The following is a 26332-nucleotide window of genomic DNA, read 5'->3' on the forward strand; positions in this document are numbered from 1 at the left end:
GCTCGTGAGTGCAGTTCGGTCTGTTGTCCAGGCGGCTGCGCGTGCTGCTGCCGTACCTGGCTGCAGTATATAAGGACGAGCAACGGTCAGAAATCACAACGGTCAAACCGCTGAAAACCTAAACGTCCCGTCAAAACCCGTCAACGTTACCGGCATCTGTGTCCCCTCACAACCGGGAGGAGAGGGGGGTCCAGCGCGGGGCGAGACAGCGAGGACCGACCAGCATGGACCCCCAAGCGAAAGACCGAACGACCAGCCCGGCGACGGGGGGCTTCAGCGGGCGCCTGGCCTCTCTGGGAGCCGACGGGGGAGACTCTGAGTCCGGAGCCGGCTCGGAGGAGGCTGCCGTGGGCTGCTGCAGCGATACATTCAGCAGTCTGCCCGACATGGAACAAGAGACACTGGAGGAGAAATTAAGAGGACTGGCGTTCAGAAAACAGACCTCGTATCGGTGAGTGGGGTAGCTGGGAGGATGCTGGGACAGGATACTGGTCAGAGGAGGATACACTGGTGTATGTGTTTGTGCGTATATCTCAGCGACAGACATGTTTGGAGGCTGCTTTTACTGTCATTTATGCTTATTTTACCTTGTATTTTACATGTTATAAGCTAATGCTATTGTCAGAATTACATGTAAGCTAGCTAAAGCTTATAAACACAAACACAGCAGAGGACACAAAGAGACTAAGGGATTACATGACAGGCTTTTTGCTCATTTGAAAGCCAAATTCTGATATTGTAGTGTGTTAGCTCTGACTTGTCCAGGCTAACCTCGTTATGGTCACCATCATGCTGTCAACATGGCATTGATACATACACACATTTTAGCCCATGGATCAAAACAATTCTGCATACAACGTGTGTGTGTGTGTGTGTGTGTGTGTGTGTGTGTGTGTGCATTTTCCTGTGGTGCTCTAGCATGTGAAGGGGGTTAGGGGGAGAAACAATATTGATTTTTTTGGGCTGTGTGTTAATGTGTGTGTATGTGTGTGTGAATGCCAGCAGCAGCCTGACACCCTGGTGCGACTGGCAGCTGCTGTTGATAGTGAAAACTGGCCAGAGACCAAACACACTCACATACACTCACACAGCAGTTTTGGTTGTCAAATGTCACTGTCAGGAATGTGTGGCATCTATCTGTCAATTTTGGTCTTTTGTTTGTGTGTGTATGTGTTAACCTTTGTGCTGGAAATGATTTGCATTTGGAGGTCAAATCAATCATTTTAACTTGTTCGTGTCAGATTGACTTGTTTGTGTCTGATTTGGGGCACTGTGGCAAAGCAAAGCAGCCATTTATGTATCCAAACCATACCATAGTATCACAGCATCAGCAACAGAGCTGCAACTTAAATTGATTATGAATAGACTATTACGTTAATCAGCTGTTTTGATAATTAATCAATCAGTTTTAGTATCTTTTTTTTTTTTTAAAGAAAAAGTGTCTAAATTCTCTGATTGCAGCTTTTCATGTGAATATTTTCTTGTTTCTTTACTCTTATGACAATAAACTGTATATCTTTGTGTTGTGGACAAAACCAGACATCTGAAGATGTCACCTTGGGCTTTAGGAACACTGATTGAGAAAATAATCAACAGATTAATCTACAATGAAAATAATCGCTAGTTGCAGCCCTAGTCAGCAAGCACTGAGACGAGACGGCAGTAGGAAGCGAATGTACTTGGCCTACTGTGTGAGGTAAATTTAAGGAGTTTAAGTTTGGATGGTTTGGAGAGAGGGATATTTGGCTTGTGTAACAGTGGAAAAGGCTCTCTGGCAGCAAGGCAAAGCACTGAACATTTTCTAAATATAGCATACACTATACATCTGTCCACAGCAGTACATTGCTTAGCTTCCGTGCCGGTACTCCTCTCTGCTTCTTCAAACTGGGGTCATGTTGACAGCCATCTACAGTAGGTAATACACTGACTGTGCATACGCTATGCAATACCTTATACAACCCCACTTCAAAGAATCCAACCTATCCCTCTAAGGCTGCAACAATTTAATTTCAATTATACGTGAAAGACGGTTCATATTAGCTTAACATGAAGCCTTTTATTTCACCAGTAATTGCCACCCCAATCACATTATGTATGCATCATATAAACACATTAAAACAACAACACATTAAACTGGCCATTTGGGATGGAAATTTGTCTAATTTGAAGAGGGATGGTACAGTATAATCCTATTACAATCCATTTGATAGACGATAATTTTTCTTGTTGATTATTTTCCTTTTTTTTCAAAGACCCATAGTCTTTTTAATCACTCAGTTGAGTTACATGTACTGTGAGGCAGATGCACTACCCAGCGAAGACTCACCACTCCTTCACTTTTACTGTAACATCATTTACAGAGTCCTCTCTTCCTCTGGGTGTTTTCCCCAGGGAAACCATTTGTGGTTAAGTGAGGTTTCCAGGAGATTGTTCATCATGGGGAGTGCCACAGCTGGTTCCCTCTCTCCAATTTTATAACCGCAGGAGTAGTCTGTTGTTCTGATAAATCTGTTGCCTCAGTACCGCAGTAAACTGGTGAATAGGTGGATTAGGCAAATTGTGCATGTCAAAACCCTTATCTAAATTATGTATTCTGGAGTACATGAGAGGTTTAGAGATGCACTGACCAATCTTTATCTGCAAAAACACTCAATCTCCCAGTTTATTGCAGTGAAAAAACAATAGCAACAACATAATTTTCAAATCCAGTCAAATATGGCTGTTTGTAAAAGATAAAATGTTCATATTTGACATGTGGACACCCTGTTAGCTATGCTTCAGACATTCTGACTTTTTTCTGATGGTCTCTGTGTGCGAGTAAACAGTCAATATTTGAGATTTGGTGCTCTGCAAAGCAATTTTCGGTTTGGTCATCAGAAGCATCTTAAGGGGCTTTATTTGTCAGGTTGCTCTGACAGCTGTTGGATCCCCATGAATGTGCACAGTCTAGCAGCAAACTACACCTCAATGTAACTGCTATGTATCCCATGATTTTGGCTTTCCATAAAGGTACAGTACAGAACATTTTTGGAAATATGTGTATTCACTTTCTTGCAGAGAGTTAGATGAGAAGATTGATACCACTCTCTTAGACTGAGTGATTGGATGAATATATCAGCTATCTGCGATGGGCTAAGTCCATGACCGAGTGTTTTTTTTTTTTTCATGCAATATTTTTGTCATTTTATTTTGCTAATTTAATTGCAAATTAAATTGTCAGTTGGCAGTAAATGTTCAGAACATGTTACAATGTGTCAGTTGATAAATGCTGCAGCTCCTAACTGCTGGAGAACTGATGAAGGTTATCTCCAAGGTAAGCTGAGCAGCAAAGGCTAACATTAAGCTAATGCTAATGCTAGCATTGTACCTTTACAACATCAGCTCTGGTGCTGTTGTATCTCCCTCATAAGCTTTGTAATTCATCTTTGAACTGCAGCGTCTTCTTGGTGACGTGGTAAAATAAATCCATGGTAATAATGATAATAATAAATCCATTAGCAAAACGTCTTCTCTAAATTTTTATCCATTTTTCCATGTTGTTGTTGTTGTTGTTAGCACAATGTTAGCATTTTGTCTGGAGATGCCTTGGGTTTAGTCTGTTGACCAAACAGAGGCTGTTTTCTCGAATCAGACGTGGTGCTCCAGATTTCTGTGTAATAGCACTGATCCACGGATGTATTAATAGATTCATTCTCTTCAAAATAAAATTTGTAGTGATGATGGTAATAAGCTGAACCCCTCGGTGGGCGTCACATGAACACGGTATTATTGTAGTGCGGTTATCGTCAGAGCCCTAGCCCAGCTCTGCCACTCTCATATTTGAAAGATGAATATGAAGCTACAGCCAGCAACCAGTTAACTTATCTTAGGATAAAGATTGGAAAGACAAGGAAAAAGCCTGACTCTCAGCCGACCAACACATCTGAAGCCCAATCAACACATTTTATCTTGTTTGTTTAATCAGTACAAAAATCTAAATATACATATACGTGTATGTAAACAAAAAGTTGTGGTTTTACAGGGGGTCATGTTCTGGACTATTTCTTTGCCAAGTACAGTGAGTTCCTGGATTCTCCACTGGTTGCCTGGCAACCTCACGGTAAAGACATGCCTCTATTTGACAGTTCCCAAAATCGAGCTATTCCTTTATACATCAAAACTGAAGTATTCTACAAAAAGGCTTTTCATATTCAGCTCTTCTTTTTATAGATACAGTATATATTTGAAATGGGATGGGGAGTAAAAGTGACAGAATCACTATGGGAGGAAATCTGCACTTTGGATAAGAAGAAAAATATAGTGAGCGGGCATGATTGGGAGAATATTTTCCATCCGTGTCACCCTCTGCTCTCTGCAGGCTTTTCCAGTCATTTTAGTCAGGGCTCATGTACTGTAAACGGCTTTGTTGGAATCCCCAGTTGGATTAATTTCATTTGGAAAGAGAACATTTGGCACATGTAACTGCAACCATTGTTTGCCATTATCCACAACAATGTATTCTAGTGAGAGAACATTTTACCATTGAAGAAGTGTTTTGTATACTGCATATATGGTGAATCTTCCACAACTCCCTCACTTATTACTATTTTTCTTGTGTGATAATGAAAGAATAGACTATACTCTAAACTACAATGTCAATTTGGCTTTACTGTATTTTTTATCATCCATAGTATGTTGATTGTATCTCAGGACTGAATGAATGCAGTCTGGTACGTTTAATTACGCCAAATATATCTGTCCTTCTGTCTCTTTTTCTGACATTTCTCTACTAAACATGACAATGTTAGCAACACACAGGAGTGTCAATTACATGCCGTGTCTTGGTGTTGTTTCGCCCTTTGACCTTATTGGATAAAGCTATGGATAATCAGTGAATTTTCCTCTTCATGGGATCAGCCATGTGGAGGAAATGGCATTAGCCGGTCAGGGGAGATGGTTTGTAGGAAGGTAGTTTACATAGCTTTGAAGTGGCCAGTGCCAAGAAGTGAATTACCATATGTGGCAATATGAAAGAGCTGAGAAATGATGCTGTTGAACATCAAAGGCAGTGTGTGCTTGTGCTTTTGTGTGTGTGGGGTTGTGGTATTATGTGTTTATGGCAGTGTAAGGCACGTGTAACTTATCTGCCAGACATTCGTCACACTTTGTCTGTGTGTGTGTGTGTGTGTGTATGTGTGTGTGTTCCAAGAATACTGTCCCTCCTTTTATCTATTCTTAGATGTCTCACCCGTCTGCCTGCATGACAGCCTTTCCTCTGTCAGAGGGACAGTTGCTTTGTGAGCGTGTGTGCCGAACAGTTAGTCAGCATGCCAGTTAGTCTGTAAAACATTATTTCAATTAGCCAGTCAGTCAACCAGCTGGACACTCAATCTGTAAGTGAGTTATTGAGTCAGTAAGTTGTTTTTCCCAGCACTTCCTGCCTATCTGTGACGGTCAGTTGGTCAGCAGTTCATGTGATCATGTTTGGGACGATCCAGCTGTCAAGACGGTTAGTCACCTGCAGTACCAGGGGTCATAAAATACTACAAACCTCTATGGGAATTGAGCATCAGAACGGAGAGAAAAACAATTAGTGATGGGTGTCAGCAATAGAAAATTGTTTTGTAAAAAGTTCAGTTGTTTCATTTAAATGCATTAAAAGCAACCTACCATTAAACCACATGTTGAGTATGCCCTAGCTCATAAACAGCCTATCATATTCCTTGATAATGGAGTGTGCTACAAATAACACACAAACAGCCAATCATTTAACCAGTGTGTTGTTCGATTCCACCATTGACAGCACTGACCAAGTGCAAGAGAGGAAGTAGTGGTCCAGAGCGTGGCTTCATTTCACAAAAAACAATGACAAAAGCGCTAATTGCAATGTCTGTAAAATGATCATTTCAAGTAAGTAAACATGCTTTCTATGCAAAATTGTCTTTAATTCTTGGAAGGCTATGTATTTGACATTGTACCCATGAGTGACATTGCTTCTCAGCAAGGGGCATAGTGGGGGGTAAACCCAGTGTGCTCATTTATTTTCAGATAAACTGCATTGGTCAATTAAGGGAGACAGTTTTCTGCTTCACCTCTGTATTTACTACTACACCCCTGTTCTCAACCGAGCAGCACGTCTGTTACCGAGGGTAGATATCCTGTGTTATGATAACATGATCACCTCACAGGAAGGCTTAACAAATTTTTGCTTTTGACCAAGAAAATCTAAGTGAAAAAGAATTCTGTGTAAATATTCTCTCATTTGATCCATTTTAGATGATGACCATCAGACTGTTGCTACAGTTACGTCTCAGGATACAGCCAACTCAGCTTACATTGATCACGAATCAGTAAGGGAATTGATAAAGAATAAGACCAATAAGCAGAATTGATAATGGAAATATCAACAAAATCTTGTCAATTACCACCCCTAATCTTCACAACCTTTATTGAAGGTCAATTGGCTGCAATAAGATAAACGTATAAAATATTCATTGCCACTTAAGGCCGCAGCAGGGCTGGAATAATTTTGTGGAATAACATCTGGCTAATTGATTGATTGACTTGTCATTTCAGCAGTAGATGTAGTTGAATTTTGCACCAATGGGATGAATTATGTAGAACTGTAATGTATTAATTTTGTCTGTAATAACAAAAATACAATTTCTATTGTAAAAACTGAATCCAAACTTCTCGATGTCAACCTTGTTGTTTATTTTGAATGTTTTCTTATTTAATGAGAGTATTTTACACAACACAGTAAATAAAATCCTCCCCTCTCAAACCCATTTTTACAACCTGCAGCCTGTCAGTTTGTCACCAGGGCAGCGCTGTTTTTTTATATCATGGAGGAAGCACGTGTGATATCCTTCCTGTTATGTTGTTGTTGTCAACAATAACATTAGCGAAATAAACTGACAGAAATAATTCATTAAAAAAAAGAAAGAAAATACTTCTGGGGATGGACTCCAGCCAGCCACTGACAGTCAACATATTTGATATACGATATCAAAAACAAACTGCCTACCCCTGCTTTAAAAGTCAGTTAATTTAATATTGAATTGTCACCCATCCCTAATGCCACTACAAAACCGGGATAAACAATCAAGCATGACTTTGACCAAGTACTCAGCTTTTCATACAGAATATAAAATCAAAGCCTTCAGCTGAGCTCGGCCCTGGTTGTTATTGAAGGACTGCATAACACTGTTGCTAAATAATAAATACAAGCACTTGTGATCCTGAATATGGCTCCTGTGATTACCCTGACCAGTCTGGGAAAACCTGGATTCACTTTAAGGCGTGGTGAGCTGTTGTTTCCTATCTTTGGTTGGTTGGTTGTCTGCTCTGAGATTTATTTGTCGCACTGTCAAAGACTGCCCCTGGCTTCTTCTTTGAACCCAAGAAATGCAATGACTGTCAAGATTCAGATTTGGACCATGCAGAGTCACACACCTGGATGGACCGAGATCTGGACTAGAGCCTCCACCTGACAAACTAAGTAACTGTCCCCGACTCTGACTCTGCTGGTAATAATGCCAACATGACTAGTCTGCCTAAGAGGGGGAACAAATACAAAGAAACAAACGCTTTGTTTCATCACCCAGCTTATCATGTGGTAAGATTTCACCACCGCCTTCGTGGGAAATGGTGCAGAAACAAACTGCCACAGGACAGGATGTTGTAACATTATCCCTCCACTATTTACAGCTCACTTCACAAACAACAGATCACAATAAGTGCCTGTCATACCACAGTCCAATATACTTTGTGTTTCATATTGTCTTAGCCCGTGAGACAATATACAGTTAGGGCTAAGGCAGAAAGACTGGAGAGATGCATTAAAAACAAGAAGAGAGGAAAAACATAAAACGATATAGATGTATCTCATGTTGCTACCGCTGTGCACCACCTGCAGGGGTAAACAGTGATCAAAGGCCTTTCATCATTTGATGCTGCCAGAATATAAAACTCGCTTTTCAGCCTTCAATTAGGACAAAATACAGAGGGAGAAGAGAAGGATAAAAAAGATGAAGAGAGGGGAAAAAGAAAAAAAAAGGGCAAATGTTAGACACAGAGTCACAGTTGGGTCATGACTTGAGACAAATGAAGAGGAAGAAAAACATGATGATATAGTGACATATTGGTGCTGACGCACTATAAGACCATTACTGTAATACCCAATGGAGAACCGATACATGAGGTGGAGCAATAAAAGTTAACTTGTTCTAAAAATAAACCACGTGTGATAACTTGTAAGACTTCAAAGACTTGTCTTCCGGCGTTAGAAAAAGGCATTTAAGGTCCCTGATATATTTTTAACAATTAAAGTCTCAGCTGCTGCTTATTGCTGCTGTGAATGGTGATTAGAATCTCACCAGTCTACCAGATAAGATTTCTCAAGTGCTCCTCCTTGTGATTCTCTAGACAATTTGAGCAACATATTAATAGGACTGGGTTAAAAAGTTTGAATGGTCTGGTATCAATTCATAAAAATCCAAGATAGATCTTTTATTATAGGCCTGCGTCATTTCCCGTGTATGTGTGAAGCTTTACACCCATTTGGTCTTTTGTCCATATAACAGTTTTCCTCTGGCAACTCTGTCACCACTCAGCTTGTGTGTTGTGAGAAGAAAAAGGTTTCACTTGGGTTTTGTTTCTCTGACAAGCAGATTGACAGCAGCTCAGAAGCTAAAAGGAGAAAAAACACCCATGTAAGAAAGTGGTGTTTACCTGGATTTTCTTTTTTAATGTACGAGGCTGGGATTCAGCTATTTTCCTCTGAGCTGCAGTGGGACCTCAGCCACCAGTGTTTGTGGCTCCTCCCTAGGATTAGGAAGCAAAGTGCAGCTAGCTGGGCTCCACGGATCAGAACTCATAAGTTACAAAGGGTGCAATACTTGAGTATTTGGGGAAACTTTACAGATGTGATTGATTTTACATGTTGTGCTGCTAACTTGATGATTCAGCTTTCCTTCTTTAACTAAATAATTGGATTGTCTTTGGCACACAGTCACAGTCTGGTATAGCAAATTATTGGAATATTTGATATATTCTTGCATCCCTGGTAGAGAGGCATGTTGTAGTTAGTCTAGAGTCAGTATCAGATTTAAGAGGCGTACTTACCTTGAGGCAGTTAAAGGCATTCATTAATTTTTAACCTCATGATCCGAGTCCTTTTATATAAACAACATAGGCGGGTCACAGCATAAAAGAGATGTTTCAGATTTAGAACCCCTGTAATGTCATGCTGCTTACAGTAATTGTGTAACCGAGCAATACGTCACAGTGCAGTACAATAGCATTGGTATTCCCCAGGGAAATTAAGTCTGAAAGGCCAAAACAGAAGAGAATAATCATTATACACAACAGAGGGCACATCATTCAACATATTTACTAGGTCAGAACAGTCGACGTTGATTACTGAGGACAGCAGAGCAGTCATCACAGGGAATACTCACATATAATCTTTTTAATCTCTTCGTACAAAGCAAAGATGTATCTGGTTTGGCTTTAAGTGTTTGTTTGGAATCACATTTTGACAGAAATGTTGAGAATTATGTACTTTCACATTTCAAGAAATCACTGATGGGGATAAAAGACGTGGGTGCACTTTAATCAGAGGTCAAAATTTAAATTTCACAGTCCCATCTGTCACACCACATGTTCAAATGGCATCAGAGTGCAGAAGTCAGCAATACTTGGTTTGCTAACTTTGCCTTTCCATTTTCACCCAGACTAGTAGTGCAGTTTGCCACTTTGGTCTAGACTTAAATCTAAACAATTGTTGGGTGAAATGCCTTGACATATTGTGCATTCATGGCCCTCAGAGGATGAATCACACTTATCAAAACATCTACCAGAGTGGCACAGAATTTTACTGGTTGATTCCACTGGGCAAAGCACATCTGTGCCACATTTGGATCCGTCCTCCTCACGGCTGCACGCCCCAACCAGCAGTGTTTCAGAAGCATTTCAGGAGGGGAGTGTTTTGCTCACCCAATTAAGTTGACTCTCTAATGTACTCTAATATTTCCTTGCTTTTGTTCTCATACCATGGATAGTTGGCTATTTAGTTTCTTTTTTTGTCTGTTTTCATGATCACAAGTCTGCACAGGGTCTTTAATAATTGCTTGGATTCTCTCTGCTTTTTCTGTGTCTGTGTTCCTGCCTTTTTTTTTTTTACAGTGCGAAATGATTGTTTTTTGCAAGCTACCATTATTAACGTAAGCCTGTGGCATTTTACATTGCATAAATTAGCCTAGCAGCTAGTGGACTTTTCCTCTACTCATAGCTTATAAAATTACATGTATTATTTATAATACTTCATAGTCACCACTGGTTTAAGTCTCTATGTCTCCCGACAGGAAACCACGGTTGAATTTCAGCCTGCATGCACGTTTTTCCAGCCTAATATTGATGAAACAGAGCAGCTAATATTGCTGTAGCGAGAGCAACAAATTAGCAGACAGATATGTGGCCAGGTTCGTTGAGTATTTTATCTTGTAAAGGCGTTGTTTGCATATATTTCCACACTGCTGATTTATTCTTGAGAGGGGAGTAAATATCCTCACCGTCTTTTTATTGGCAGCTTGCCATTATCTGCCTGGCGTTATAGCACTGTTTGAATGTTTAGAAAGAAGGTGTGCGTAGACAGAAACGGTGACACGGCATGTGACACAATGATCCATGGGAATTTCAAAATATAGTTGTATGTCAAAGATGATGATATGGATTGGCGCTTTCACTTTGGATTGATGCAGTTGGATTGTTGATCATGGAAGCAATAGGTATCCATATCCATATTCATACTGATGGATGGCCCAGAAATTTGGTGCAAATATTCATGTCCCCCTTAGGATAAACTGTACTGATATAAATCTCTTGATGTTTCTTCTTGTTATGCTTCTTTTAAGTAGTCTGTGACTGATTAAATAATTAAGTCCTACAAGAAAGGCTCTTCACCATTTGTTTGTCTGGTGATTACTTTTCTTTTTAAACTGCCAGCTCCCATTTATCTGCTTACTCCCATCGGAGCTAAAGTGGATTTAACTAATAAAATCAATGAGGGATGAGCGCTTTGACCTGAATTCACCTGTGCACTCAGTAGCATACAGTAGAAAGAGTTGCTCCCTTATGTTTTGTACAACCAGTGTATGAGTCGGTTTTGTAACGCACTTTGTGTTAAATTCAGTGGAACGCTTGGCTCAGAGTCTGGGCAGCTTAAAGACAGTCATGAATTTTTAAGCAGACGATCAGAGCACCAATTGTTGATGAAATACAAGGCTTACTGACACCATTTCCCTCTCTCGTCCTCAGAACGGATGAACAGATATACATGCATATTTATGATACTCTTTTCCCGTTGGAGGAGGAGGAGCAGAAGAGCGTAAGCTCTATGGATGTATGGATAATTCAGAAGACATAACAGGTCAGCTGCTGCTATGTAAAGCTGCTGTTGGCTTTTTATCAAAGATCTTGTTAAGGCCAGCTGTAGCTAAGTCCTGTCTTCATGAACTACTGTTATGTTTCAGTCAAGTATAAACCCACCGTGACTTCACCCATTCAGTTTGCAGGATACCGTTTTGGCATTATAACTGTTACCATCTTGTTTTTTTAGGAGCTAGAAGTGACCGTATGAACAGGAGGGTGGAGCTAGTGAAGATACGCATTGCTCTACCTCTATCCTGACTGGATCTGACTGAGCGATCAGTCAATGAATAAGCCACACCATAAAGCATACCATGGTTTATCGTCCTTTTTACTCTACTCTATTTTTTTATACTATTATTGTATCAAAGTTTAAAATTCTGGTATTGTGACAACTCTACCCACAGCACTATCTGACTGTAAATTATACCACTGTATATATTGCTGGGTAGCTTAATCTACAATAATACATAATAAATGTTCATAGTAAATTATGTATATTTTGTAATAATAATAGTAACTAACCAAAACTATGAAATAAATGTAGCCTAGTAAAGCAAGAAGTACAATATTTGCCTCAACAGTGTAGTAGAATAGAAGTAAAATTTGACACTAAGATTCTAATTTTTACTGCAAATTTATGTTGTATCATAATATATCTCCTCTCTCCTTGATTACTAATAATCAGTATCAGTAAAGGCCCTGACAAAGACATGCTGGTCGGTCCCTAATAGATGTATATAAAACCAAAATGTTGATAGTTGTGAATCCACAGTGATGAATTTGTGACATTTTTGCTGAAAGAAGTGACCAAAAACAATTAATCTGTTATCAAAAAATCATTTTCAACTCTAGATGACGTATAAGTTTGGTGGATGGGAGGAAGATGGAGATTTTTAGGCAATAGATATGTACCTTGTGCAGTGTTTATTCCACTATTGACTTTACTAGTTACAGTCCAATCAGTCAAGATGTAGCCTAAAACATTTAAATCACTGTATAAAGTTAGCATGTATCGATCACCAGTTTCCTGTAAAAACCTCAACCCTCATCCTGACTCTTGATTGTAATCAATAAAATGTTCCCTAATTGACATTTTAAAGGAGCACTGAGTACTTTCCCAATGAATTTTCCTCTAATGCACTGAGAAACAGCCATTATGAGCCATTATGTTTATGGAAAGTACTGACACTTCAGGGTATAATTTGGTTTGTTAGCCGGAAACAATGAATTTTTCCAGTAAATGCAACACTTCTCATTTAGAGCCCTTGTTTTCTGCTTCCGCCAATAAAAGAAGAAAGTTAACAGTGTTTTCAACCTTGATCAGTTGTGTACATTATTTGAAACATATCTAATGGTTATTAACTTTTAATACTTGTATAATCTTTTGGTCCAAAAACATTGCTCAGAGTTCCCTTTAAACATGTTCAGCACGTGACGTGATGGATGGGGTGACTGTACTCTCTGGGTGAAGGTGAGGTCAAACCGAATGTAAACAGTTGGTACAGGACGGATGTTGAGATAGTGAAGGGAGTCAGTGTATCTTTTCCTGGTCCAGTCAAACATGTTGAATAATGTGAGTGTGTATGTTACTGTGAGCGTAAGCATGTGTTAATCATGATGATGTGTGTTACTCTGCTACTCACTTACTCTCTCTCTCTTAGAAATACAGGTTCTTGCTGAAGGGCTGAGGTTCTACACAGGACCATTTGTCCATGATCTTCAAGTGTTAAAAGATCTTCCTCTAGTTGTGACAAAAATTGCAAACGATTGATGACCACAATATTCAATTGATGGGATTTTGTCTCATCTGTAGAATACAGTATGGTTCTTAGTAGAACCCTCTGAAGACAAGAGGGTTATAGGTGAAACCATTATAAAATATATTTATACAAGGTTCCCGTGGGTGGGTTCTACATCAAACAGTTCTACAGTTCTTGGTAGAACAATCTGAGTGGGTTCAAGATGAAACCATGGGAGTATAAAAGACTTCCTGGTAGAAAACCATTGGTGGGTTCTGAAACTCTTGGTACCTAAAAAAGTTCTTGGTAGAACAACCTGGGTTGGTTCTAGATGAAATCTTGAGAATATAAAAGGGTTCACAGTAGAACACCCTGGGTGGGCTCTAGATGAAACCCTTGGAATATAAAAGGGTTCTTGGTAGAACCACCTGGGTGGGCTCGTGTTAGCACCCTTAGAAGGTGGAAAGGTTCTAGATAAACCCCATAGAGAGGGATCTGGGTGGAATCCTTATGGAATGGTACTGTGTAGAACCTCTCAGAGGAGGTTCTGGGTGGAACCTTTCACAGATGGCACTAGGTATAACCCTTATCTTGTCCTATGGGGTCAAGTCGAAGAACCCTATATGATTCTGGTTGGCAGTTTTATTTCTGAGAGTGTAGACAGACAGAGGTGTTAGAACATCCCTGCCCCACCGTCTCTGAAGAACACTGTTCCAGTTGGCTGCTGGTGTGTTTGTGTGTGGTTAATGCGTATCAGTCATTTTCTGCTCAGAAGACGAGGAATGATGGTGTCTGTTTTAGAAACAGTAGTGAGATTTCTGATTCCTCCCTCTCCTTTCCTAGCCTTTTCAGGAGTGTTTGAGAGTACAAGCGTGTGTGTGTTGGGGGTTATTTTGCCCATAATGCGGTGTGCTGAGGCATTATGGGGGGATTGGCTGACAGGAACCGCTCCTTATTAGTCGTCTGGCTGGCTGTAAGAGGCTTTTCCTGCTTGGAAATGGAGCTGAAAAAAAAAGAGGGCGAAAGGCAAAACAGAGGAGAAAAGAGAAGTGGATCTTCCTGGTATAATAGAGAAGAAGAGGAACCTTGTTGAAGAGAAACCTTGACGTGTTGAAGATTAGTCAGTTACTTCCTTCTCCATCAGACACTTGACGCGTTGTACATCACAGGGGTATTTCACAAAGACCTATTGTCAAAAGTCTCCTTGCTGTGATCAGTTTCTAAACTTGCGGTGACTTGCTCTGACGTGTCTGGCAGCAAACACAAGAACAACTGTCTCCTCTACAGCTACAGAAGAAGACCTGATAAAACAGTATAATGACCAAAAAGAGAAGCTCATGGTAACTAAATTAACAGAGACTAAAAGCCTGTTGGGATTTAGGGAAGAAGACCACTCTACCCTGCCACTTTATATACTGTAGGTGTGTGTTTACATTCCTCAGATGTAAAGGAAGGAGGCACAGAGCAGGGATCAGTTGTAAATTTCGTCAAGGTTCAAAACAATGCAGTTTTTCCTCTACAAAGATAATGTATAAAAATATACCATCCACACTAAGGCAGCATATGGTAAAAGAGTCATATTGCAATTATTTTGACTGAAATAGTGATGATATGAAGTCATTTCTCCTTCAGTTAAATTCTAATTAAAATAAAACAAGAAAATTAATTATTTTCATCACACAACTGTTAAAACTGCCACAGCACACTATTACTGCACCAGCTGGGTTTTAATGTTAATGTTTGACGTTGACAACCGAGGCCTTACTTGATCTGTCAGGTTGTTTTGAAAGGTTTTACTTATTCGATTTTTTTCTTTAGTTGCACTGAAACAGTGTGTTACATTAACATCAAAAGCTGGATGGATTTACACACCACCTGTGTGTAAATGAGGCTGGACAGACAGCTTGCTGAATGATTGATTGAATGGCTAATTGAGTGACTGAGTGACAGTACTTGATTGCTAGCTGTTAGTGAGATAGTCTCTGAGCTGGAGGTCCTGGGATTGATCGCTTTTGAAGTCAAACTCTCAAATGCATCTCGTGTATCATGATTTTATCAGCACAAGCGCTCAAACTGTTACCTGAAAGATGGGCGATATGCCAAATGATTCACTAACTGGTAGTCTCTGGTTTGTGTGCTTTCTGACTGTGTGAACAGTTCCCTGGCTGTATGGCTGGTTGTGTGGGCGACGGGTAAGCACAGTACAGTAATTATCTCTTTCAATCTCTTTTTATAGTTGGATGTCGGTTGTTGACGGTAGTCTTGCTGCTATGTAGAGGAGGGGGAGCATTCCAAGTACCCCTACTGGTTATCCAGTTACAAAAAGTAAAGTAACTGGGCTTTGGTAATGTATCGCGGTGATTTTATTTTAGAGTGGCGAGACCAAGCATACAAGCAGTTTGTTTCCTCCAAAGCAGAGCTATGACTTCAAAGCTTTTACCGTTACCATGATAATCACGGTAAAAGAGCGAGAACTGGAGTTTCTCTTTGTTGTTTAATTAGTCTCGAAACCCACACACATATAAAGGTGCGTGCATGTGATACAAGCGCACAGAACAGTATCCGCAAGCAGAGAAGCACTGATAGGGCAAGGATCATCTTAGGAATGTCCCGGCCAGTAATTTCCCTGATGATTAAAAGGAAATTTTAGTTTTGACTAGTTGAAAGTAAAAGATCACTCAGAAAACTGTCAAAATTAAGCACAGTTTATTAATCAAAAAGGGTAAACATTGCCCAATTTCAAATTAGGACTGCAACGATTAACCTGTAATTATTCAACTATTAATTATCAACTATTTTGATAATCAGGATGCCTCCCAGGCACCTTCCTTAAGATGTTTTGTTGTATCCAGGGAAACACGCTGGAGAGATTGTGCATCTCATCCAGCTTGATGTCTGGACTACCTAGCATAGCCTGCTGCCACTGTGACCTGGTCCCAGGATAAGTTGCAGAAAATGAATAGATAAATGACATTTCTTACAATTTGTGCCTTTAGCTTGCTTTTGTTCTAGTGTATTATATGTACTATTAAAGTATGTACATTAGTGAAATAATAGCATATATAAATACAGACGGGAAGGACACACAGGTGCATTGTAATAAGAGAATTCTAAACTAGTGATCTGTAGAGAGACCAACAGTCACGTTTTCCTGGTTTTGCATTCGTACTTTTACAGTAGCACCTCCTCTCTCCCTTCCAACAGGCCCATCTGTCTTGTTCGAGCTGATAATGAACCTGTGGAGTTGACTGCTGAGGTGTCACTGACTCCATCACTGCTACTGCAGCTCTGACTCTTTGTCTCTTTATTTCTCTCTGTCCCACTCTCTTATATCAGCACCAGCTTGGTTTAATGACACAGCATTCATGCACAGTACATTTGTGTAGCAGAATATATGACAGGTAGATGAAGATACAGGAAACAGAAAAGAGAAGAAAACAATATAATAATGAAAACACAGACACATGATGAACATCTTGCATACAGCTGTATAATTAGTCTATTAATCCATTCAAACAACACAAAAATAACAATTTTGATAGTTAAATTAATAGTTTAGGTAATTTTTAAAGTAAAAATGACTAATTTTTTTCTGGTCCTGGCTTGTCATTTGTGCGGCTTCACTGCTTTTTTCAGTCTTACAAGATATTAATTAGATTATATTTGGATTTTGAACTGTTGAATGTAAAAATTATATAGAAAATATTCAGCAGATTAATTGATAATGAAAGTCATTGTTAGTTACTGCCCTGATGTAGCGATAACCTTGTATTATTGTACCTTGTATTATCATACCTTTAAGTTAAATACTCGGTTAAGTGTAAGTTTAATAGATTTGTAGAGAAAAACGTACTATTTTGCCATATTTTCATCTTCCCCCAACCACAATGGCAGCTTTTTCACTTTCTGGCAGCAGCATGAAACCTGAATTTGGCTCTTTTAAAAACACGAAACACTGTTTCAGATAAATACACACAAATTTATTTTTATTTTAGTTTCTAGGTAACAGTGGGAAAAAGAAATCTTTCACATGCCTCCACAATTTTAATTAGCTACCAGGATCCACCTCACATTTTTGACCTCAGATCTTCTAATTTGTTTTTCCTCTCAGGCTAATTATTTTGAGCTTTTCTGTGAGGTGGTTTCCTCAGCGGAGGGGCTGACTGACAAAATGGCATTATTATTTTTCTGATTTATTCTCATTGTTTTATTGTGGGGCGTAATCATCTTTTCATTGCATTTCAAAGGTTTTGATGGATGAGAGAGATCTGTGGCTCTGATGCAAAATGGTCACGCCGACTAATTTGGTGAAGCTCACACAGCCAGCTGCTCCATCAGCGCCACATCCAGACAGAAGAGAGTTTTATTCTGTGTGGTTTCGATGTCATTGTTTTCTTTTTCTTTACATGGGCATTCAAATCATATACCAAGAGCTAGAGTGTTCTGGCTGCGGAAGATTGTTGTTTGCAGCATGATAGGGAGAGCATTTATTTGTTTTTCATGAAGTTCTGTTACATGTGGTACAAAACGTGGTGACAACATGCTGTGAAGTGGCGCCAGCAGTGGAGCAGAGAGGCAGCTTGATAGTTCACATCAGAGACAGAATGAGAGAAGTTTTGGGCTGTGATGGTATGGATAAATCCAACACTGAATGTCCTCCATGATTATTTATTCATTTTTCCATGTTGTTTTTGTCAGCCTTTTGTTAGCTGTCCACTGGCAATCCCATGATCCCATGATGGTTGAGTCTGTCAGCCAATCAGAGGCTTTTTATCTTGAGTTGACAGCTAACTAGAGGCTACAATGGAACAAAATGAGACTGACCCAACAAAATAAAAGTTTTGGTGAAAATGATAATGACGATGTGTTGTGGTAATATGATTATTGTCACAGTCCTAGTTTTGATTTTTCATAATTTAGAGATATTAATTAAGATTTATGAGAAATTTATAGGAAATTAGCTCACAATCAACAAAAATACCAATACAGGGGAAATATTTCTTGTCGCTCATAAAAATACAAAAACTATGTTCATGTTTCTACATTGACATTTTGGATTTATTTAGTAAAATTTGATGTAAAAAAATGATACTGTTTCTTTCATCAATTATTTCGGTTTACTGATTTACATAGTCTGGTTCAGTTGTACAGATTTTTTATTCCAAACATGTTCTCCAATATGGTCCAAGGGATGAGGGAAGTAACAATAATAAAAAATAACCCAGGGAAAAAGAAGGAAGGGAAACTGAGGACTGAAGTGAATGTTCAAATAAGGAACTTAAGGAAATTAACAGATTAAGTCAAAGAAAACACTTGAACACTAAGTTAAAATCCTAATTCAGATAATATTATTCTAACTCCCATCCACAGGATCACACATTGGGAATTGTAACTTGAAGAAATTATTTTATGATGAGAAAAAAACATTTCTGTATCCGAGTTAAAATGGTTGATATGTGCGCACACATTATGATTGTAAACATGTATGTGCTGCACAGATTTAACTCGGCCTTTTGGAAGTGTCTCTTGTGTCTGTGCGTGTTTGTGTGTCTATGCAGGTAGGATTACGGAGCACTGATCATCTCTCAGCGCTCAGATAGGGGAGTCCTCACTTAAACTCAAAGCTCACAAACACACACACACACACACACACACACACACAGTGTACACACATACACATTATAATCCAACTTTTTACATAAATATCTGTTTTTAAGTTGTGCTCATCGTCTCTCTCCAGTTAACAGTTTCCTTTGCTGTTTTTCATTTTGTCTCTGACTCAAAAAGATGCACACACACATGCACAAACACATGCACACTAGCTCGCCCACACACACCAACACACACACCAACACACACACATGACCTAGCAGACCTCAGCTGCAGAGACACGCTATAATTAGTGAGACAGCATCTTTATCTCGCTCTGTGTGTGTGTGTGTGTGTGTGTGTGCGCGTGCCCTTATGTGTCTGTGTGTGCTTGTGCACTAATTGCTCAGGTCAGATGAGAGTCATTAGTAAATAATTAATTTTATTCAGCAGCTGTTGCCTGATGTTGAGACTATAGTCTTTGACAGTTATTTTGGTAATGTACCAAACCTTGTCTTTTTGCCTCTTTTTATCTCGTTTTATCCACCTCTATCCTCTCCTTTTATCTTGTTGTCTCTTTCTTCGTCTTTATCTGTTTCTCATTTTCTCTGCTGTCTTTTTTCTCTGTGTGTGTCTATTCTAAGCAGTAAAGGTCAGATACAGATGCACAGTGTGAATCTGATGCATCCCCCACATTACATGCTCGCTCTCACACACACGAACACACATGCACACGTGCACACACACTGACAGACTGTGTAATTATGTAGGTGTCAGAGGAAGATATGAGAGGGAGAGCACGGGTGAGGAGAGGGCAGTATCACCCCTGTGTTCTGGCTGCAGTTCATGACATGTCTTAAACTGATTGTAGAGTAGAATGTACAGTATGTACAGCGTTATCATTGCTGGGGCACAATGCCTCACAAATCTGTGTGTGTGTGTCTCCTGATATTGCTTTCAAATTCTAACAGCATATTTTGAGTGAATCTGCAAAGGGAAATGCTAATGCGCGCTTGTTTCTATCCACTTCCGTTGTGCAATTATTAGGAGTTGGTTCGTTGAGTTGGCACTAAATATCCTTATACTTTTTCAGAAGAAGAAACTAGAAACTAGAAAGGGTAATTAAAAGCCAGAAGCCATATAGAAATGGAGAGTTCCCCAAAAGGAACGTCAAAGCATATTGAATGCCCCCTGGTGGTTGGCTGCAGTACAGGTTATAAATCATAAATTCTGAGCAATTTGATTTTAATTAGTTATTTGATGCTATAAAAACAGGGCTTCATGCACGATTGACCGCTGAGCTCTGCTGGCGACTGAGTCAGCTGGCTGTATGGGTGGGAACTCAATACCGTGGCTCCAATGCTGATCACTACTGTGCAGAAATTCTGGCTTCAGTTTTGTACACTGGGAGAAAGTGGAGCTGCAGCATCCGTCCTCTATTTAAGTCAATGGTTGAATCTCAAACAGTGGAAAACAATGTTGAAAACAGCCCCTAGTTTCATACTTGCATTCAGACGGGTTAAAAATGTCATTTTCCTATTGCAAAAAACACAATTGACGCAGATGTTGTAACAGTACCCAGTAATTTTAAACTTTCATACATTACCAAAAGGAAAAAAAAGAAAAATAGAATAAGATTATTTGGAGGAGTATGGTTTATATGGTAAAGTGTTTATGTGGTAAACCATAATCCAGCAACCTTGGCCTATATGACATTCCTACTATTATGTTTTTAAGCCACAAATGAGCAAGGGGCAATTCCCTGGTGGTGAGGACATGCATGTTAAGATTGTTGACTTGATAGTTGGATAGTTGGATTTTGGGCTAAGTCTGCTCTTGTTTGGGCCAGTTAGTGTTATAAAGTGACAAATACAACTCAACTGTTTGCCCTCTGAACAAGCTACTGCTATTTCCTCTCATTAAGACTATTTTAAGCATCACAAACATGATTTTTACAGTCCACCGTTTAACTTAATGTCTGTGCATGTCAGTGGAAATAGTTGCTATGACCGGGGTGTCTAGTCTTGTCATGTTTCAATATTTTTAAGATGTGTTTACTTTGAAATGCAGCCACGTTAAGCTGTGTTTCCGCACGAAGTACTCAGAACAGGCACTACTTTTCAAGGAACCAAGAGATTACTTCTGCATCTTGTCTGCATTGTCACTGTGATCATAAGACCTGTGAAGATTAGGCAATTTCTCCTGCTGATGTACGAAAAAGCGATGGCTGTTTTGACACGCTGTTTTTGTGAGCAACTGTACAATAATGTCACATAACACGATGGACAGGCATGATGATTCCTGCAATGCTGCAACAAATTTCGTCCTTAGCATAAACTGGTTTGCGACTGCAAATCCAATCAGAAATTTTCAGCTCAGCGAGCCCCATATCCAGAGTTCCTTTGCCCCATGAGCAGGGATTTTTGAAGGGTAGAATAATAACCCTGGAACATAATTTAGACCCTGGTCCTAAGACCCAAACTTTCAGGAATTTCAGCAGTGTCTTAATTTCCTCCAGGCCATGTTCTTTCTGATCCTGTCTCCATGAAGCAGCGTCGTAAACCTGAGATAACACAACTTTTTGCCTCAGTTTGCCTCTGTTCACATCAATTTGCATCTGTTTGCGTCTGTCCATCGCCTTTGCGCTGCCTAAAGTTTGCATATTCAATCTGAACACACCTTTGGAAGTGTTTGCATGTTAAAAATCCATTTAAAGTTGTCAAAACTTTAGAGTCTTCTTAATGACTGAATGGTTTCATCGAACATACAGTCATAAAACAAACAACCCGTCGTCGCAGCACTCAGCTTCAGAGATGCTTTGCATGAATATGCAAAATTAATCACAAGTGAGAAATCCAGTGAGTGTGCTGTCATGGTGTTGTAAGAGGTGTGAACAGTGATTGATGTGATAAAATTGTTCATTTTGTTTTGTGTTATTTCAAAGCAGCATCTCAGTTTTTACCTTCGCCTTGTTCCTCACAAGTTTGCAGAACATTATATCACCTGGAGGGTGGGTGTGTGTATGTGCGTGTGCGTGTGTGTGCGTGTGAGTGAGTGTGTTGTTATTGACGGTTCATTTAGAGAGTACAGTGTTTTTTCAGGCTCTAATGTCTCCCATGGGACTGGCATCGACAAACTTGCCACTGGAACATTACCTGTCTATTACACTCCTGTGTTGCTGTTGACACTTCAGTGAAACAAGTACAACCTAAGGCTAATTATAAATGGATCTCCCAGTTTAATATTAGATCATAAGCCATGTTTGAAATCAGTCTCAGTTCGGTTGGTGACAGTCACAGCACACTCGAGACACCTGCCTCTGGAAAGGACATGTCATTTCAACATATTTCTGGGTCGTCTTTGGGGCATGAATGTTCGTAGAGCTTTAACCCTTTCAGAGGGCCTCACTTTCTCTGTCTTTGTCTTTTCTCTAGTAATATCTTTATTTTACTCTGCCTTGTACTAGGAAATTTGCTAAAACCTTCTTGGAACAAAGAGTTTTCTTTTCATTTGTTCACATTAATCATTTATTTTATTCTCCCCTTCATTTCCAAACCATCAAGATGGAAATTTCTTTTGTATCTGTGTTGACACTCCAACCACTATAACTGTTAGTAGTCGGCTCACAGACAATAAGCAGTTCTCTCACGCTCACTCTCCCTTTCCTACTTATAGAAACAGAGTGGGTTTTCTGAGTGGGAGTTTTGGAAAGATACTTTGCTGACTCTGCTGGACAAAAAGACAGAAAAAGAGAGAGAGAAAGGCTGGTAGTGAAGCAGTGTTTGCCTCTAAAATATCAGCTAATACAGTGAAGAAGAAAAACGTATGCATGCATTTCAGAATTTTGTCTTAATTTGAGTTAAAATAATTATCTGTAAGACCTGTAAAAATGATTCAAGTCTGACTTTGTTGACCAACCTTTACAGCTCCTTAAGTTAATGAATACTTTTGCTATTTCTGTATTATTAATTTCTTCTTAATAGATAAAGGTTCTCTTTACATTCAGCCACATCTTAAGCCATTGTTTCCCAACTTTTTTTTGCTTAAAATTCCTTCTTTGCCAGTTCAGTTATAAGATACTCAGTCAGTCTCAGACTTTCTCATTTATGGTACTGGTCCCCAGCTTTGCTGCGGTCCCACCGAAAAGCAGTTACGAAAGCACTGATTACATTTGCTACCACAATGTAGCCTAGAAAACAATTAAGTAACATACAAACATAATTTGTAGGAGACAGGGTCGCTTGGAGTGTCCCGACCCACAGGTTGGAAACCACAGTCTTGAGCTATAAAAACAAATTGTGGTTTTTATGTACTTTCTGTGTCCTATTAAAATTCTTTTTCACTTGGGTTAAAGGACACAAACAAAGACACGATTGTATGTTCGTTGAGCAATGCTTTACACAACCATGGCTGTACATCTGATACTGTTAGCAGGCTTATAGTTGCTTATGGTATTCACCCATAATATTTCTGCTCATTTACTGGGGTGACAGCTCTTCAAATGATCCAAATCCAATACAAATTTATTGATAAAGCACATTTTAAAGCACAACAGTTGACTAGTGTGTTGTACAATCAGAATATTGTGGATTGCCACTTTGTTTTTACTGCTGCCACAATGTGCAAACAGGTTTAACTACATTCTATAAAATAAACATTTCATGATTTGTTACATTAAATATATTACAGATTTCTCCCTTAATATTGCAAGCATGTTTTTTGCGTTGTTGATTTTTTTAATTGGCTAATGAGTCGTCCCTGATTTAGGAAAACCACTTTCTTCTCTCAGAGCTGCTGCTTTATTTCAGCTGAATAAATTGGAATTTGATCAGGATTTGAACCAAAACTGTGCGTGAGGAGGAAAGAAGGAAGAGAAAATGGTGGGTGGATGGAGGGATTAAGATGTGAGCTGGGAGGTGGATGAGGATGAGGTTGAAGAGGGGAAGGAGAGAGAGCAGGAGAGAGTGAAAGTGTGAAGGAGAGATGATGATGAGGAGGAGGAGGACGAGGAGAGAAGCCAAGGCCTTTGGGCAAAGCCAAGACCGCCTACAGATGCTCTCTCCTTCACTCCCTCCCTCTCTCTTCTCACAGTTTTCCCTCTTCCTCTCTCTTTCCTCTTCTCTCTCTTCACGTGTCCTCTTGTCCTCTCCCTCATCTCTTTCTCTCTTTTTCACACTCCCTTTCTCCTCCCTTTCTCTCTGATCTGACTTTCCCTCCTCTCACTCGGTCTTTCTCTCTCCTCCTCGTCCACCCCCAGAGGAGGAATAATGTAGGCCAGTGTGGAAGTGAAGTGAAGGGCAGGCACACTCGCTCAGGCAAACAAACCAGACCTTTACCTTCTCCACTGAAGGACAGCATCAGATGTGCACACGTGGTCTGAAGTCCTTCAAAAATGTTGAGAGATACATTTGTACTTGGTTTTCATCCTGTCATACCAGGGATGCAGATTGGAAATTAACAGAATTGAGAGAAAGACAGAAACGTGGTCTGTGTACCAATGAGTATATACTCATTCTGAGCAGGATTTGTAAGTGTGTAGTGACTTTGTTCACATGATGAGAGTGACAAAATAATGTATAACAGATTTTTTTGGCTACTGGAGACTGAAGTGTAAATAAGTTTTTAACACAGGATGTCTAAGTTGGTAACAAACTCTTGCTTATTTAACACCCAGCAGTTACGGACTAATCTCAGACCCCAGTGGCCATAAGGGGAATTATCTGTTGATTTCACTGGGCATGGCACATCTGCGCCATGGTTTTGATCCAAATTGATCAGATCAAGAAGCAGAGGATTTTTCCTGCCTGATAATGTTTCTTTGCTCAGATTTTGTTGAACATTCATTCTCTTCTAGCTATGTTTTTCATCTCTACTAGCTCCTGAGGCTAATATCTGGTTCTTTAGCAGCTTCATGCTCCACTATGTTCACCAGCTAGTAGCTAAATGAGCAGGTAATGTAGTTTTTGGAGCATTTTACTGAAAACAGCTGCTACTGTACATTTGAAAATGACTCCATGAGCAGTGAGAGTGAATAAAAACAGTAAAGTTATGGCTGGACAGCTGAACAATGAGCTGAAACTCAATCTGAGTAGCGCTGCAGATTCAGCTGATAATTTCTGTAGGTTCATCACTTCTAGCAACCTTTTTCACATTGTCACATTGTTTTCAGTGTCATTCAATACATTGTTATATTGATTATAGCAGCTGATGTTGAGCAGGTAAAATGGACACCAGTTCATCCTGAGTTGGACATAATTACAGTCCATCCAAAGCTGTTGGGGCATTTCGCCTAAAACCAAAAACGCAAACCTCATGGTGGCACTTGACGGAAATTCAGATGATCAGCAAACGCATTAGGATTCATGCTCTTGGAGCCATGAATGACCGACAGATTGACATTACCATCCCTAGAGACATGCTGCTACTCCACCTAAAAATAGTCAGTATACATTCTACCTAAAAAAGCTGGAAAACAAATTCTGAACACTGATGCAACAGCTCAGAAACACCAGAAAACAAAAAACTACTCAGTTGTTGCAAATACTGTATGCTGCTTGTTTGTGATATTTAATTGGCTGTATCTTTCTAGTTTGATTGACAAGTACAGTTGGTACTAACTGGACAAAATATATTAATATGAAATACTTACTGTATTCTATTTGACTCAGTCATAAAGATTCAGAAAATTCAGAGTATCAGGGCACACAAACTGACATGCATGTTATTGCGAGAGAGAATGCTTATAAATAGAGGGAGGAAGGTCAGAGGGAAAGAGTCAGGCTTCCTGTATCCAGCCTCGCAGCCGGATACATACACGTCACACACATGCACTATATGCACATACACAACACGCAACAAAAATATAACATAAATGTCTGACATATCTCCAGTTAGTACTTTAATATTTAGTATGAGCTAAAATTTTTATTGTATTATATTCTACGCTGCTATTGTCTTCTTCTGCCTCACCGCTTTCACCTTTGTCTTACACTCTTTTGTCTAGGGCTGCAACTTATAGTCAGGAAGGTCAGGCAATAGTTAATCACAATTTCCCTCAGTGGACTGAACAGTCCAAAACCCAAATATATTCAATTTACAGTGATATAAAGCATGGAAAAGCAGAAAAACCGCATCTTTAGGGAGCAAATATTTGGCTTTTTTGCTTGATAAACGGCTTAAACAGTCAAGCAGTTATCAAAATTGTAGATTATCAACTAATAGATAATTAAATTGTTTCTGCACAACATATCTATTTTATATTCTACTCTTAAACCCTCTACTGTTTTCTGACCTCGTATGTTGTAAATATTTCCCACTTATACCCCACTTTTTCTATGTGTTGATATGACTGTGCATGTGAATGTGTGTGTGAGTGTGTTATTGGTCACCACGTTATATTTTTGCATTCACAAGAACAGTGTGTTGTCCAGAAGTGCCTGCATGTTAACTTTATGTGTGTGTGTGTGTGTGCGTGTGTGAAGACAGTGATCTAATAAGAGTTGATAGTGTACCCGACTGCAGCTGCTCTCACACACCCACTCCCTGTCAGAGACACACAGAGAAGAGAAAAGTAGACTATAATTAAATATATT

At 39.5% G+C, this 26332-nt stretch overlaps 1 protein-coding gene across 3 annotated transcripts in view; it reads left to right on the forward strand.

Annotated features, from left to right (window-relative positions):
* The window catches only part of dgki (diacylglycerol kinase, iota), an 82997-nt gene continuing 56665 nt past the window's right edge, over positions 1-26332 (forward strand). For all 3 annotated transcript variants that reach the window (XM_084710943.1, XM_084710944.1, XM_084710945.1), the window contains exon 1: positions 1-451. In XM_084710943.1, the coding sequence (XP_084567069.1) occupies positions 225-451 (227 nt within the window). In that variant the 5' untranslated portion in view covers positions 1-224. The remainder of the gene's footprint in view (positions 452-26332) is intronic.

The sequence above is a fragment of the Lutjanus erythropterus genome, chromosome 22, assembly GCF_056507025.1.
Source record: "Lutjanus erythropterus isolate fLutEry1 chromosome 22, fLutEry1.hap2, whole genome shotgun sequence".
Lineage (NCBI taxonomy): Eukaryota > Metazoa > Chordata > Actinopteri > Lutjaniformes > Lutjanidae > Lutjanus > Lutjanus erythropterus.